The sequence below is a fragment of the Myotis nattereri genome (assembly GCF_964212035.1).
Source record: "Myotis nattereri genome assembly, chromosome: 13".
NCBI lineage: Eukaryota > Metazoa > Chordata > Mammalia > Chiroptera > Vespertilionidae > Myotis > Myotis nattereri.
Window position 1 is genome coordinate 40,192,212 of NC_138088.1, and position 16,979 is coordinate 40,209,190.

Below are 16,979 nucleotides of genomic sequence, written 5' to 3' on the forward strand. Positions count from 1 at the left end.
CCAGTTACTCGAAACTTGCAACAGTTGGTGCCTGGCCACAGGCGGGCTGGACCCGGTAGATGGGACCCGTCTGAGAAACAAAAAGCCCCGGGAGGGAAGGCAGGGGCAGCGGCGGCCTGGAGGACCGGGCGGCGGCGGCGCGGGTCGGCGGGGCGAGCTCCGGCCGCAGGAAGGCGCCTCGCTCGGCGGCGGCGGCCACGGCCAAGGACCGCGGGGACCGCAGCCCGGCCGGCCGCGCGCGCCGGGCGGGCGTGCCCCCAGGTCGCCTCCCGGGCCACGCCGGGGCCACCGCGAGGTGAGACCGGCCCTGCCCCCGCGCCGCCCCCGGCGGGAGGCGCGACGCCCAGGCCGCGGGTGCGTGCGCGGCCCCGGGCGACGCGGCTGGGCGTGCGCGGGGCCGCGGCGGAGGCTGGGCCGGGCGGGCGGCAGAAGATGGCGAGGGTGTGTAGGCGGCAGCAATGCTCCGTTGAGAAGCGCGGCTTTCGGCAGGAACTGGACTCCTGGCGCCACAAGCTCCTCCACTGTGTCGGTGAGCTCCTCCTCCGGCCGCCGCCGGCCCCCGGGCCGCCCCGCCGCCGGCCGCCCCGGACGTGGGAGGGAGCCGGGGCAGGCATTGCTGCTCGGCCCGCCCGCCCTCTTTGGCTCGGGCGCCCCCCCTCCCCCACCCCCCGGAGTGCGGGCGCGCGACCTCCGGGCGGGCTCCCCGGGCTCGGGCCGCGGCGCGCGCCGGCCCCTCCCCTCGCGCACCCTCCCGGGCGGGTTCTCCGGCGGGGGAGCGCGCCGTGCTCCCCTCCTCGCGGGACCCCTGATGGTGGAGGCTCGCCCCGCCGTGCTGACACTTGGCGGGGGTCGCCGCCGCGCGTCTCGCCGAGCCCAGCGCGGAGCCGGACCGGGCCGGGGGGGTGGGGGGGGGGGACCTGCTGGGCCGCCGCGCATCTCCGTCCTCCGCTCCCGGGGGCGCCCTCCCCTCCCCGCGCCGCCCCTCCCCCACGCGCGTCAGCGGCGCGCGCCCCCGGCCCCACGTGCACGCGCGGCGGGCGGGCTGGCGGGCGCTCGGGCGTGTGCGAGGCGTGAGGTGGAGATGGGGGCGGAGGGAGCCGGAGCTGTCACAGGCCCGGGGTCCGCCTGACCGAGCCAAGTGGGGTGTCATGGCCGCGGGGGGCAGCGGCTGCATTTCCTCAGCGGGCTGCGGCGGCGGCGGCCGGGGGGTTCATCCTCGACGCTCGGGTCGGTGTGTGTGTATTTGTGTTCGGTGTGTGCACGGCGGGGAGGACGGGGGTGGGGAGGGGGGGGTGGGACCGGGTCCGACCGAGAAGACTAGTCGCTCTTGTCCCCTCCCGGGGGGGTGTGCCGGAGCCGCCGCCTCGCCGACAGCCTCGTCCCCCTCCCCCCCCCCCCCCCCCGCCTCCCGGCCCTCGGGCCGCCCGGGGTGGCATTTTCCCCGCGGGTTGGAGGGAGCGCGGTCGGGGGCGCCCCGGGAGGGGCCGGGCAGCCGAGCTGCGCCTCTCACACTCTGTGTTTTGTCTGTTTTTCTCTCCCAAGGTCCCGTTTCCCTCTGTGCGGCGGCCGGCGGGACCATAAGGGCTTAACTCATATATTTAACCCCCCTCCAAAAAGTAAGTGGCCCGTGTGGTGTCCCCGCTCCGCCCGCCGCCCCCCGCCCCGTGCATCCTCGCGTCGGGCTCTCCCGCCCCCCAGTATTGTTATTTCCCCGTCTTCGCCTCGGCGCTGCTGCCGTGGGGGGCGATGCGCTCTCGCCGTCCTCCGTCGCCCCCCACGCCCAGTCCTCGGGGAGCCCCAGCCTTCCAGCCCCCACCCCGCCCGCGGGGGGCACCCCTAGGAGCCAGGTCTTCCCCCGCAGAACCCGGGAGGTTCTGTCCGTTCGCTGGGGCCCCTCATCCCCTCCTTCCCGGCTGGGTTTCGTTGGAGGAATTATGCAAATCCTGCTTTCTGGTGTCCATTCAGCGGCAATTTCATGCGGTGAGAAGTTCTCTTTGTTGTGTGAGGGGGAGCACAGACACTGATTTAATAGACATATCTGTCGCGGGGAGGGCGAGGGGGTGTCGGAGAGGCTCAGTTTGGAAGAATTACTGCACTCGGTCCGCTCCGTGTCTTTGTGTTGGAGCTTTCTGGCTTGACAGGAGGGTATGCCCTTTACCATGTCCCACAAGGGATGGGTTCTATCACCACCGTAGATTATAAAGCAAAACTGAAACTTTAAGCAAGTCAGAAATAAGGTAACCTTTACTGAGAGGATAGAAGCCTCCCCATTCCTGCGGTGTTTCGTTATGAAAATGGATGTGAATTTCGTTAAAGATTTGGACTGTAACGTGAACGTGGTTAATATACACAGTGCTTTAAGGTGTCTGATATCGCTTTGGTTGTCCAAAGGTTAAAAGTACATTTTAAATTTTAAAAACATATGCGTGTGTAAATAACAAAGGCATGACTCAGGTTTTTGGTGTAATTTGTCTTACGGATATATTTTAAAATTTCCCTCCTGCCGATCCAAGTCCAGCTCTGCCCTCCAGGAATCAGCCTTTGGTTGATCGGTTTTCATTTACTCTGCTGTCTCTGCTTGTTTCATTCTTTCAAACCTATCATACACTTGCTAACATGTTATGTCTGCTTTAAGCACTTTTTGAATTATGTATTTGTTGTAACCATCATATAAGATAGCTTACAAAAGGCACTTAGAAGGTTTTGAGAAGCATTACATTAATGAGTTTTCTGAATTCTGAGTTAATACAAAATCCTGAAATTATTGTGAAAAAATTGTAGTTTTTGTATTTGATTCACTTTTTTTAGTGATTGGTGTTTTTTTTTTTAAGTAGGACTTTTTTGTTTTTAAAAGATTTTGAAATTGTTGACTATAATTCTAAGGATTTCGTAAGTTACTGTTACTTTACTTTAGTCAGTGGTTCTCAACCTTCCTAATGCCGTGACCCTTTAATACAGTTCCTCATGTTGTTGGTGACCCCAATTTCATTGTTACAAATTGAACATAATTAAAGCATAGTGATTAATCACAAAAACAATATGTAATTATATGTGTGTTTCCCGATGGTCTTAGGCGACCCCTGTGAAAGGGACGTTCGACCCCCAAAGGGGTCGCGACCCACAGGTTGAGAACCGCTGCTTTAGATGGTTTCAGTGAGTTGTTTATCTTAATTCTGTTTGCTTTGAATCCTAATCTTCTGCCTCAGGCCCCCTTTGTGTCAGTCTTTGCTAGTGTTAGTGATTAGTTACTGCTGCTTTACAAGGCTTTTGCCCAAGCTGGTTTTTAAAAACTTGACTAATAAATCCTTCTGTAACTATCTGAATTGATTATCAAATTTTAGATTCATTTTTTTGAAGGAGGATATTAATCTGGTGATCAGTTTTCTTAACGCATACTTTTGACTCCCAAATTTCTACTTTCGAGGTAGTAAAGTTCAGGAGATATTTAGAGTCCAGAGTGCAGAGCAGTATTTTAATCTGAATAGTAATATGTGGTTGATAGTATCCCAATTAAGATAATTTGGGCCTCATATTTTCTCTTTTATTATGCAGGGTGTGGCAAAAGTAGGTTTACAATTGTGAGTATGTAAAATGCAGAGTTTATTCTTGTACTTTTATTTATTAATTATGGTATTATTTTCTATACAAACAACTGTAAACCTACCTTTGTCCCACCCTGTATGTAATTTAAGGGGAAAGTTATAAGGAAATCATTTGTAGTGTTAACTTTCTGTATTTAAAAGGGCTGGCAATGATTCTTATGTACAGTCCAAAAGATAATTATGTATGTTGTTTGTCACTAGCAGATGTAATAATTTCTCTTCTATTTTAGTGGGGTTGGTTCTGAGCAGTTAATCTTCTATTTGATTGTGTTGACTGATTATTTTAATACTTTGGGGTCATTTGATTTCTATAGTTAAATTATAGCAGCCTTAGGATTGAAAATGAATTCTCATTTCCAAAATCTAATTCTCCCTTTTTTTTTGCGGAGGGTGTGGGGAGGTGGGCATGTCTGTATTGTGGAGGTGGAAGTGTTGGTGTCTCCATTAATTATGAGGTTTTAGTTGAATTGGAGTTAGCAGGTTTATGCAGTGATTATGATCAAGATGAATATTTGGTCACCAGGTGTTTATTGAGGCATCCTCTGGAATGAGGATAGTTAGTCAGATTCCAGGAAGATTGAGGTTCTCTAAGCTGCCTGGTGTGATGTGGCCTATTGCTTGGCTGCTCCTCATCCTTGCTGTATTCTTAAGAAGCTCTTCCCAATGTAGGAAAAAGTTGTGATTTCAACTTGGTTCTAGCTTAGCTGAAGGATAGCAAGATAAATCTCTTTGACTTACACAAAGTTATTAATTTCAGATTGGCCTAATTCCCTCAGATATGCTTGTAGCTGGAGCAATTCTAGGCAGCACCTGAATAATACTATTTTTAAAATTTTTTTTAAGTCTTTTGGATTACATAGTATGACCTGAAATTTTTTTACAGAGTGAGGATTAGGTGTTCAGTGTCTATGGGGACTTGCCATTTCTGAGTACTTGCCTAATCACTTAGTTGTTTAGTAGTGCTATTTTTAGGAAGGAAAGGCAATTAGGTAAGTACTTCAGTTAAATATTTATTAAGCATCTGCTTTGTACCAGGCACTGTGGGGAAGCAAAGATATTGGGGAAGCTGCCCCAACCTTCAGGGACCTTTTAGTCCTTAGAGAAAATATAGTGTATTCAGATACAGTACAAGGCAAAATGTGCCTTCCCATGGTGCAGGCGAGTGGTAGTGGTATTTAGAAATGAAAGAAATCTCTCAAGATGATGAAGGAAGATTTCATGGAGAATGTGGCAGATTTTTGCTTCATTTTGATGAATATGGAAAAGTATTCCCATCATGAAAGAGGAGTTGGGGGCAGCTCCTATGTTGAGTGTCTGCCCCCTCCCCCCGCCCCCCCCAGGGAGGTGACCACCTGTGGTGATGGGGGGCGGTGCCAGCCAGTGGGACAGCATCAGGCCACCAGCCAAGGCAGGTGGCTGGGCCGGGGGAGGGGGGTGAGGATGGGGTTGGGCAGCTGATTGCCCTGCCCACAGATGGCCCTGATCGCCGGCCAGGCCTAGGGACTCTACCCTATATATTGGGAACAGCCTGTTAGATTTAAAAAATAAAAACTACTCTAACTGAAAAAACAGGATGATGCAGCGATGACATGCATAGACTCTGGCTTGCACATTTTGTGGTCAGCCCTGATTCTGACACTTAGAACTGTGTGACAAAGCCAATTACTTAACTTCTCTCTGCTTCAGTTTTTCCACCCATAAGATGGGAAAAATGGCACTACTGCTTCAGAAGGATCATGTTATGTACTACTTTTTATAATCAGGGCAAAAAAATGTAGCTGTCCATACAAAAGCAAGATGCTTTTCACCTGTATGAAAAGTATGGTCGCTGGTGCATGCATCGTCCTGGATTGCGAGAGGGATGTCCAACTGCCGGTTTAGGCCCGATCCCCCCTAAGCCGGCAGTTGGATATCCTTAGCGCTGCTGCGTATATGAGCCTGGCTTCTGGCTGAGCAGCTCTCCGCCTGTGGGAGTGCACTGATCACCAGGGGGCAGCTCCTGTGTTGAGCGTCCGCCCCTTGGTGGTCAGTGCGCATCATAGTGACTAGTCGTTCTGCCTTTTGGTCGATTTGCATATTAGCCTTTTATTATATAGGACTAGAAGCCCGGGGAACAAAAATTTGTGCACTGGCGGGGCGGGGGGTAAAGGGGTAGGGGGGTGTCCCTCAGCCGGACCTGTGCCCTCTCACAGTCTGGGACCCCTTGGGAGATAACCACCTGCTGGCTTAGGCCGGCTCCCCGGGTGACAGATGGCAGGACCTCTGCCATGCTGCCCCGCCCTGCTGCCCACCGCATACGGCAGGCCCGGTGGGCGGTGGGGTGGGGCGGGGCGCGGGGTGGGCTGAATGCGATCTGCTGCGCCCTGCCCCACTGGCCACCGGGCTGTGCACATGGACTGCAGGCCCAGCCGGCCGCTGGGCTGCGCACGTGGATAGCAGGCCTGGCAGGTGGGGTGGGCAGATCACACTGTCCCGCCCTACCTGCAGTATCCAAATTAGCTGCCATCTTTGTTGGTGGTTAATTTGCATATTGCGCTGATTAGCCAATGGGAGGTATAGTGAAGGTGTGGTCAATTACCATGTTTGTCTATTTATTAGCCTTTTATTATATAGCATTATATAGGATTAGTTTCAGGTGTTCAGCATGGTGGTTAGACAAATCATATTTTACTGACTTATCCTTTCTTCTTTTTTTTTTTCTGTTCATCAGATTATTTATTCACTTGATCTTTAGATTCACTTGTTGATAGATGTGTATTTGTTGTTCATAATTTGTATCTTTACCTTTTTCTTCTTCCTCTTCTTAAAGGATACCTTTCAGCATTTCATATAATACTGGTTTGGTGGTGATGAACTCCTTTAGCTTTTCCTTATCTGTGAAGCTCTTTATCTGACCTTCAATTCTGAATGATAGCTTTGCTGGATAAAGTAATATTGGTTGTAGGTTCTTGGCATTCATCACTTTGAATATTTCTTGCCACTCCCTTCTGGCCTGCAAAGTTTCCATTGAGAAATCAGCTGACAGTCATATGGGTACTCCCTTGTAGGTAACTGACTGTCTTTCTCTTGCTGCTTTTAAGATTCTCTCTTTGTCTTTTGCTCTTGGCATTTTACTTATTTTTTTTATTTTTTATTTTTTAAAAATATATTTTATTGCTTTTTTACAGAGAGGAAGGGAGAGAGATAGAAGCATCAATGAGAAAGAAACATCGATCAGCTGCCTCCTGCACACCTCCCACTGGGGATGTGCCCGCAACCCAGGTACATGCTCTTGACCGGCATCGAACCTGGGACCCTTCAGTCCGCAGGCCAACGCTCTATCCACTGAGCCAAACTGGTTCTGGCTTGCTCTTGGCATTTTAATTATGATGTGCCTTGGTGTGGTCCTCTTTGGATTCCTTTTGTTTGGGGTTCTCTGCGCTTCCTGGACTTGTAAGTCTATTTCTTCCACCAGGTAGGGGAAGTTTTCTGTCATTTTTTCTTCAAATAGGTTTTCAATATCTTGCCCTCTCTCTTCTTCTGGCACCCCTATAATTCGGATGTTGGTACGCTTGAAGCTGTCCCAGAGGCTCCTTACACTATCTTTGTATTTTTGGATTCTTTTTTCATTTTGCTTTTCCGGTTGGGTGATTTTTGCTTCTTCATATTTCAAATCTTTGACTTGATTCTTGCGATCCTCTAGTCTGCTTTTGGAACTCTACACAATATCCTTTATTTCAGTCAGTGTATGCTTAATTTCTAGTTGGTCCTTTTTCATAACCTCGAGGGTCTCACTAGATTTCTTGAGGGTCTCACTACATTTATCGGCGGTCTCACCAGTCTTTTTGAGGGTCTTACTAAATTTATCAGCGGTTTCTAGAAAGTTCTTGAAAAACCTTAAAAGTGTGGTTTTGAACTCTATATCCAGTTGTTTGCTTTCCTCCATTTCTGTCATTTGTGACCTGTTTCTTTGTCTCCACATTTTTTATGCTTCCTTGTGTTGGTAGAGTGGCTTTGTGTCCTATGTGTCCTACAGGGCCCAGTGGCTCAGCCTCCCCAGGTATCTGAGGTAGACACTCTTGGTGCACTCCTTTGTGGGCTTTGTGCACAGTCTTGTTGTAGTTAAGCCTTGATTGTTGTAGGTATCACTGGGAGGAATTGACCCCCAGGCCAATTGGCTGTGAGAATCAGCTGTGTCTACAGTGGGAGAACTTCTGTGCTGGAGACACCCTTGCGGGGCAAGACTTGCTTCAGTGGGGCTTTGGTGCTCACTGAGTCTGCCCCCTGAGTGTGTCCCTTATGGATCTGAGGAGTTGTAATTGGATGGTTCCACTCTGACCACTGGGTACACTGGCTCTTGGATCTAAGGAGCTGCTGGGTAGCTCTGCCTGAGGCGACCCAGCAGGAGCTGCGAAGAGATCTGCAGATTCCCCTTCCTTGTTTGGGGTTTGGAGGTGCCCAAATGAGGCCCAGCTGTGAAGCAATGCAAGCTGCTGTAGGGCCTTGGGCCTTCTCTTGGAAGTTCTGGTTCTGTCTGGCCCAGCTGCCATTTGTTAGGTAATTTTCAGATTGCAAACGGCCAGGGTATTCATATGCAAAAGCCCCTGCTACAGCTTGGGTGGGGAAGGGTCTCAGGGAATCAACAGGGTCTCAGGGAGCAAGCAGCTATGGCTGCTCCTCAGCCCTGCCCTAAGGGGCCCCACGTCTCAGTGTCCCAGTAATCGCTGCAAGCACCTCTGAGAGAAAGCCACCCTCGAGTTCCGAGTTTTGCCCGCTGCCAGACAGTCCAGTTTCTCCCTGTATGAGTCTGGGTCCCCAGAGACTCACCCGGAACTGGAGTTCAGAGCAGTTGGGGGCTTGTGACTCCCTCCCGATTCAAAAAGACAGCCGCGTCCTCAGTTGCCAGCCCTTGCCGCGTGCGCCTCCGTACCTCTGCACTTCTGCACCTCCTCTGAGTCTCAGTGTGCTTTTCTCTTTCCTTCTAGTTGTAGAATTTCCACTCAGCCAGCCTTCCTGTGGTTCTGGATGATGTCCGTTTTGTCTTTTAGTTGTATTTTTGAATTTGTTTTGGGAGGCAGCAATTTCCGGTGTTTACCTATGCCGCCATCTTGGTTTTTTGAAACTACTCTCTCTTAATGTTACCAGGAAACCCCCAGGTGGGCTCCCTGACTTACCCTTTCTTTTGTTTCATCTAGTCTGTTGTTGAATCCTTCTCATATACTTTTCAATGCACTTCTTGCATTAAACGTGTAATTAAATCTTCATAATAATTGTACTAGGTGGGCATTATTTTATTTTATTGTTTTGTTAATTCTCACCTAAGGATATTATTGATGAGAGAGAGAGACATCAGTGTAAGAGAGAAACATCAATTGGTTGCCTCCCATATGTGCCCGGACTGGGAATCTAACCCACAAATATTTACTGAGCATCTAGGTATGTGCTCTGACTGGGAATCAACCCTACAATCTTTTTTCATGTACAGGATGACACTCCAACTAACTGAGCCACCCAGCTGGGGCCTAGATGGTTATTATTTTAATGTATAGATAGAAAAATAACTGTGTGGATTGATGCTACTGTCAATTTATGGTGTTCGGCCTAAACTGGAGTCTCAGCACTGGATGTTCTTTTGTGTATTCTTGCTCAGTTCCTGCAGTTTACCACAATGGCTCTCTTTTAGCCCCTGTGTACTTCTACTTCTCTCTCAGCTGATGATCTTGTCACCTACAGAACAATGGAAATTGAGGCTATTGAAAGGAAATATTTTTCCAACATTCTCCTTTTCATCTCTAGGACTACTTGGAAAACTTGAGGAAAATATTTTCCTCTAAAACATTTTTTCAAATATTGACTGTTTGAACAAAACCACTGAGATGTTTGTAAAAATTGAAAATGTGGGTCATACCCCAGTTCTGCTGAATTAGAATCTTCTTAGGTGGGGCATGGGAATCTGTATTTTAAACAGAGGTCTCAGGTGATTCTTATACACTGAAGTTTGAAAAACACTCACATATAGAACAAAGTTACTTTAATCAACATACAAGGCCCTCCAAGATATTTGAGCCCAGTTAACTTCTTCAGTCTCAGCTGTCTGTATATTCTGCCCAGTTCTCACTCTTTAATCCTTCAAGTGCTCTAACCACAAAATATAGGACACTCTTTTTTTAGTGTGCAAGCATTATACTCCTTTACCTTCTTCCCTTTGTTTCTCCAACTCTACCCCTCCTAGTTTGCAAGACGCTTGAAGTCAATGCTCATGTCACGTTTTTTTATTTTTAAGTACTTCATGTTTTTATTTTTTATTTTTAAGTACTGGCAAAGTACTGGCACACAATGGATGCTCAGTAATTATTTGTGGAAAGGTAGAAAACAGTACTTTGAAATATTACAGACTAAACAAGTGACTGAAATTAAGAGACAGTTTTCTATTTATAGTGACTCAAGTTGCTTAAGCAAAATAAAAATAAAATCAAAATTAGTGCGAGAAAGAGGGAATGTAGGCATTTTGGTCACAATTTGTGGTATCCTTAATGGTTTTAACATAGTGATTTTTTTTTTTTTAAGGGAGGTAGGTGGGGCAAGTTACCCCTTTGAGAACCACTATATTAGAGGTACTAAGAACTCATTTTCAATGCACATGAGTTCTATGGAGACACAAGTGAAACCTGACCTTTAGCAGGTAAAACATTATTTTGTCTTGTTTCACCTCAAAATGTAATCTTTTCATTCAGAATACATGCATTAATTTGAGGTTTCTGACATACCTCAAATTAAAAGCAATAGGAATGGACTAGGAATTTCCCAAGGACAAATGGGTAAAAGTTGAAGGTGGGCAGTAGGTGAAGGAAGTGTGCTTAGATTGTATGTGAGTATAAAATTTTAGTGTTCTTTTCAGAAATCCAGGGACATTTTTTGGCATACCATGTGTGTGACAAAGTTTGCTTGAAGTAGAAACAAATGAACCATGAACAATGATAGCCATATTTAAGGGCAAGATTGTTGTGAATGTTCTTGATATGGAAATTTCAGTGTGACTTTATATTCCAGACACTATATAGTGATGTTGACCTAGTACTGTCATTGCTTTAGGGATAGGGGTGATATGGCATGTAACTGAGGAAAAAAATATTTTATGAATGCTTTGTTTTTAGGTATTGGTACTTAGGTTTTTATAACTCTAAGAGTTCCTGGTATTGTTCATATTTTGCTATCAGGAGCCCACAGATTCATACTTGAACAAGCATGAATGAATTTGAAAGTTTAGATTCTAAAACCTGCCAAAACCGGTTTGGCTCAGTGGATAGAGCATCGGCCTGCGGACTGAAAGGTCCCAGGTTCGATTCCGGTCAAGGGCATGTACCTGGGTTGCGGGCCTATCCCCAGTGGGAGATGTGCAGGAGGCAGCTGATCAATGTTTCTGTCTCATCGATGTTTCTAACTTTCTATCTCTCTCCCTTCCTCTCTGTAAAAAATCAATAAAATATATTTAAAAAAAAATGTTTAAAACCTTTCATGGCAGATGCCCTGGGTGGTAAGAGAATGTATATGAATACAAACTATTTTTCTATTATAGCTTCATGTCTCTTTGCCAAGTTTGAGAAAAATAACTGGGGGAAAAAATGAGGCCCTGTTCTCAATCATATGGCACATTGCAATATTCTGCCTTTATTTATCAGGACTCATCAGAAACGCAATTCAAATTAAGTCAAAAAGATCATTTTGTAGGTTTATGAACTGGGAAGTTCACAGAGTAAAAAGCTAAAGATAGGTTCTGACATGACTATTTAGAAGTTTGACTTGTGTCATCAGGAATGTCTTCTTATCTTCACCTTTAAACATTCCTTTCATCTTTTGGTTTCCTTCTTCGGCAGATATGATGGTAAAGATGATTAGTGGCAGCTCTAGATTTATGTGATTCTTAAAATCCACATGTCTCTTTTTCTTGTAGTAGACCAGCTCAATTTGGTGTATGGAAGGACTCATTGGCCAGGCTTGGGTCTTGTGGCCTATCCCTGAACCAGTCCTCAAGGCCTGTGGAGGGTGATTCTCTGACCCAACCTGGGGTGGGAGTGGGGGGGCTACTTGGTTTTGGAGAGAGACTTTAAGGAAGGGCAGATTAATTCTTGAAAAGCAAATTGGATGCTATTACCTAAGAAAGGGAGATGGATGCTGGTTAGGCAAAATCTATAAATGTTCCATATATGAAGAAATCGACTGATTTGGATCAGGTTATGAGTTGTATTATATCCCTCCAAAAGATATGCTGAAGTCCTAACCCCAGGTATCTGTGGTAGCTTTATTTGGAAATAGGGTCTTTGCAGTTGTAATGAAGTTAAAATGAGGTCCATACTAGATATGGGGCCCTAATCCAATAACTGGTGTCCTTATAGGGAGAGGGAAATTTGAATACAGACAGGGAAGACAGCTATGTGAAGACAGAGGCAGAGATTGGAGATACACCGCCACAAGCCAAGGAATGCCAAGAATTGCTAACAATCACTAGAAGCTACAAAGAAGCAAGGAAGGATTCCTCCTTAGAGCCTTTAGAGCAGGGGTGAGGAACCTGTTTTCTGCCAAGGGCCGTTTGGATATTTATAACATCATTCGGGGACCTTACAAAATTATCAACTTAAAAATTAACCTGGCTGGGCTGGCGTGGCTCAGTGGTTGAGTGTTGACCTATGAACCAGGAGGTCACGGTTTGGATTCCTGGTTAGGACACATTCCCAGGTTGCCGGCTCAATCTCCAGTGTGGGGCATGCAGGAGGCAGCCAATCAATGATTCTCTCTCATCGTTGATGTTTCTCTCTCTCTCCCTTTCCCTTCCTCTCTGAAAAAAAAAAAACAAAACTTTTTTTAAAGTTAGCCTGCTATATTTGGTCAAACATTTAATTTACTCCAAATGCCTCGGCAGGGCCGACCAAATGATTTTGCGGGCCTTTTGTGGCCTGCGGTTGCATGTTCCCCACCCCTGCTTTAGAGGGAGCATGGCTCTGCCAGTGCCTTAATTTCTGCTTTCTAATATCCAGAACTGCGAGCAAATACATTTCTGTTGTTTTAAGCCACCTAGTTAGTGGTAATATGTTACAATAGCTCTAGGAAACTAATACAGACCATATGCAGTACATATAAAATTTATTTTTTTATTCCATTTATCTTCTTAAAATAAAATCCTGACCATAAAATTTCCCAATAAATATCTTTTGCATTTTAAATAGATTTTGTAGGGGTTTGGGATGATTTTGGAATTTATGGGTTTGGCATTTAAAAATACAGCATGGGACAAAAGTAGGTTTACAGTTGTGACTATGCGAAACACAGTTTACTCTTGCATTATTAGTTATTAAATATTGTATTATTTTTCATATGAACAACTGTAAACCTACTTTTACTCCACCCTGTATATACTATTTGGTTAAAATTTTCCCCTAGCCATAATAATTTGACATGAAATTGTATGATTGATATTTATCCCATTCTACGTTTTAGAGTTTGCAGTTATAGTTTAACTCAGTGGTTCTCAACCTTCCTAATGCCGTGACCCTTTAATACAGTTCCTCATGTTGTGGTGACCCCCAGTTTCATTGTTATAAATTGAACATAATTAAAGCATAGTGATTAATCACCAAAACAATATGTAATTATATATGTGTTTTCCCATGGTCTTAGGTGACCCCTGTGAAAGGGTCGTTCGACCCCCAAAGGGGTCGCAACCCACAGGTTGGGAACTGTTGAACTGAAGTCATGGTCCTGGATGAACAATTGAATATTATTTCTCAATGTGTTTGATTCCCAAATAGCACAGTGCCATGTGAGAATCAGTGGTAAAATAAAGTGAAACACCCAGAGTAAATATATTCCAACAGCCTGAATATAAAATAAAAATATGTCTAGGGCAATTGGTTATTAAGGTGGGAAAAATTAGTATTTTGGTGAGACTAACCAAAAATAAGAGTAGCTTGAACAGTATTTCTGGGTTCTTATTCATTTTCTACAAACTGAGTCAGTTAATATTTACAAGGTTTGGTTAAAATTTGAAAAAATATGATCTTATGAATATTCTTCTAGTTTCTAATTTTATAGGAAGTGGATATTTTCTATAGGCACTATAATTCTTACTCAGAACCTTTGTAGTAGAGGAAATTTTGTTTTTAAGAAGCTTAAGAATTTATTGGAAAATAGTTTGGGGGACCTATGCCAGCACTTTAAAATACATATACCCCCCCATTTTCACTAGAGTGAAATAGGAACAGTAAAGAAAATGTCATCTTGAATTAGTAATGATAAAAGCAATACTGTTCTCATTATAAATATTTTTATAGGAGTTCTTTTATTTTTTATTTTTAAAAAATAAAGATTATTCAGAGAGGAAGGGAGTGGGAAAGAGAGATAGAAACATCAGTGATGAGAGAGAATCATTGATTGGTTGCCTCCTGCACCCCCCACACTGGAGATCAAGCCCACAACCTGGGAATGTGGACTGACCAGGAATCGAACTGTGACCTCCTGGTTCATAGGTTGAGGTTCAACCCCTGAGCCACACCAGTCGGGTGCTAATAGTGCCTTTAAAAAAAAAAAAATTAGTAATATTTTTTCAGTTTAAAACTCAAAATTAATCTGAAAAATAAAATAAAACAAAATTATATTTAAGTATACAATGAGAAGTCTTGCTTCCACCCTTGCCCCTTCTGCTCTAGTTTTACTTTTCATCCTGTAACCACTTTTATTATGTATTCTTTCAGTGTTTCTTTATAAAAATAAAAGCAAATGTTAATATTTTTCTTACTTTTCCCTCCATTTCATACATACTAGTAGAAAATACATAGAAATAACTTTGTTCTTTACCTTGCATTTTTCACTTAATATACCTTAGCTATCTTTCCATATCAGTATATAGAGGACAGTCTCAGTTTTTCACAAGTGCATTGCATTCCATTGTGTGGATAGACTAATATATTTAGCTAGGTGGTTATTGAATATCTGAGTTGTTTTCACTTTTCACTATCACTAATTGTGTTGTCATGAATAATATTGTACATAAATTATTTTTAAAAAATATGTCTTTATTGATTTGAGAGAAAGAGATGGAAACATTGATTTATCAACATCTCTATCTGCTGCCTCCCGGACATCCCTATTAGGGATCAAGCCCACAACTCGGCCTTGTGCCCTGACTGAGAATCGAACCGGTGACCTTTTGATGTATGGGACAGTGCTCAACCAACTGAGCTGTTATACCAGCCAGGCTGAGCATGGTTTTTATTAGCATTTCCTAGGAGTGAGGTTGAGCTTCTTATTTTTAAGGCCATTTCTGTATATGATCTTGAATTGACTTCCTGCAGTGATGATTATGATACACTAGAGGCCCAGTGTATGAAATTCGTGCACGGGTAGGGTCCCTAGGCTTGGCCAGCAATCAGGGCCTTCCTTCCCTGGCTGCCTACCGCAGGCCAGGGCCTTCGTTTGTTCTGCACTGCCCCCTGGTGGTCAGCACACATCATAGCAAGCGATCAAACTCCCTGTCTCCCAATTGAACTCCCCGAGGGGACCCTTTGTATATTAGCCATATATATAGCCAGTGGTGAAAATAATGTTTTAATAGGGGAGGAAAGGCAGGATATGATTGTTATTAGAAAAAGGACTTTTGGATTCTCTTTTTCCTATTTATGAATTTTCACATATTCAGAATTTATTCGTATAGAATGGATTCTGAAAGTTCATTTGTTTTGTTACTCTTTTGGAGGCCTGCAGTGTGTGATTGATACAGTCAAGGCATCCAGGCCTTTCTACCCTCATGCCTTTTCCACCTTTTTCAAGAAAGCATAGATTGTTATGCATTCTCTTTGAACTGCTTCAAAGGATTGTAAAACATTGCTCAAATTTTGCCCAAAGGCCTGGTCTTATATTTACTAGACATTTGCTAAACTAGTCTTTAGTTAGTATAAGTTGATTTCTATAAATGTTTTTGCTTTCATTTAGCATGTTCTACAAAATGCTAGACACTTTATTTCATGATGCTGTTTTTTGTCTCCAACTTACCTGTTGTGTCTGTTCTTTTTGGCACTTTTTGTGTCAGTAAGCATTCTGTTTAGTGAAGGTTGGGAGAACTGTTTTGAGCTTTTTGGTAGTAATGTCAGTTTGTTTGCATTCTGAACTAAAACCCCTCTCCTTAAGAGGGTAGAAACTAATGACTCAGAGGACAATGCTTTATACAGCTATTAATGCCATTAAATATTGTGTTGGCAATAGTTTGTGAACATTATTGTTTAATTTCTTAAAATTTCATATTGTGGGAACTACAGGAGAAGCATATAGTAAAATACTCACCGGAGAATAAAGATAAAAGTAAGTGTGCCTAGTTGAAAGAACAACAGGCAGAATGAGGGTAGAAACTAATGACTCAGAGGAAAATGCTATATTCTGAAAGCCAGGTTGACAAGGAAGTAGATACCCAGTGACTCATAAATACAGAACCAAAATGTTCTCTGTCAAATAAAAATGGATTTTTCAAGCAAGAACAACCTCTTTGCTTTCGGGACAGTCTTTATTTGGATGGTTTGGCTGACTTGCATTTTAATTTTTTCATTGAGCCAAATGTTCTGTGAGTATTTAGGCTAGCTACCCAGCACTATGCTAGATGCAGGGATACAGTGATGTGGGTGCATAGCAGACTGTTCCTGCTTGCATGACACTTAGATTCTAATGAGAGAAATAGAGACATTAATCACATGAGGAACCTATAACTACACAATGAAATAAGAACTCTGAAAGGAGACATTGTTCTCTCTGTGTGTAATTGTGTTTGTGGTGGGAGCAGATTGGAGTAATAGAAATTCAGAAGCATTTCTAGGAGAAATTTTCATTTGAGAGGTGCAGGATAAATGAGAGTTAATCAAGGGAAGGTAGAGGAGAAGAATGGTAGGTGGAGAGGATTTTTCCAGGCAGGGTATCAGAATATGTTTTCAGAAAACAGAAGAATAAAAATTAGAGCTTCGTTTCTCTTTTAGAGCTCTGGTTTATGTAAATATTTATATTCCTTTTTCAATACTTGGTGATACTTAAACATGCTTAACTAGGCCCAGTTTAACTGTGGAATATTCTTGCACTTTTTTTTTTTTAATTAGGGAAACTGATATGTGTGAAAATTTGAGGCAAGGGGAGCGCTGAATGAGTTTATTATTAAGATGTTATGGGAAGAAAAGATAGTGTACTCAGGCACCAGATATTTCTGTAAATGAACAGCTGTGCTATCACTCCCATTGGGGAAGCATGAAGGCATTCTTTGGCAGGCCTATTTATTTATTTATTTATTTATTTATTTATTTATATTTTTATTGATTTCAGAGAGGAAGGGAGAGGGAGAGAGAAATGGAAACATCAGTGATGAGAGAAAAT

The 16,979-nt window shown here is 44.2% G+C and overlaps 1 protein-coding gene across 2 annotated transcripts in view; it reads left to right on the forward strand.

Annotated features, from left to right (window-relative positions):
• Positions 1 to 390: 390 nt before the first annotated feature.
• The window catches only part of LCOR (ligand dependent nuclear receptor corepressor), a 115,432-nt gene continuing 98,843 nt past the window's right edge, over positions 391 to 16,979 (forward strand). Inside the window, exons 1-2 of one of the 2 annotated variants that reach the window (XM_081105262.1) lie at positions 1,054 to 1,231; positions 1,543 to 1,616. In XM_081105262.1, the coding sequence (XP_080961388.1) occupies positions 1,149 to 1,231; positions 1,543 to 1,616 (157 nt within the window). In that variant the 5' untranslated portion in view covers positions 1,054 to 1,148. Of the gene's footprint in view, positions 530 to 1,053; positions 1,232 to 1,542; positions 1,617 to 16,979 lie in introns of those variants that run through there. The other variant, XM_081105263.1, reaches the window with a different exon arrangement.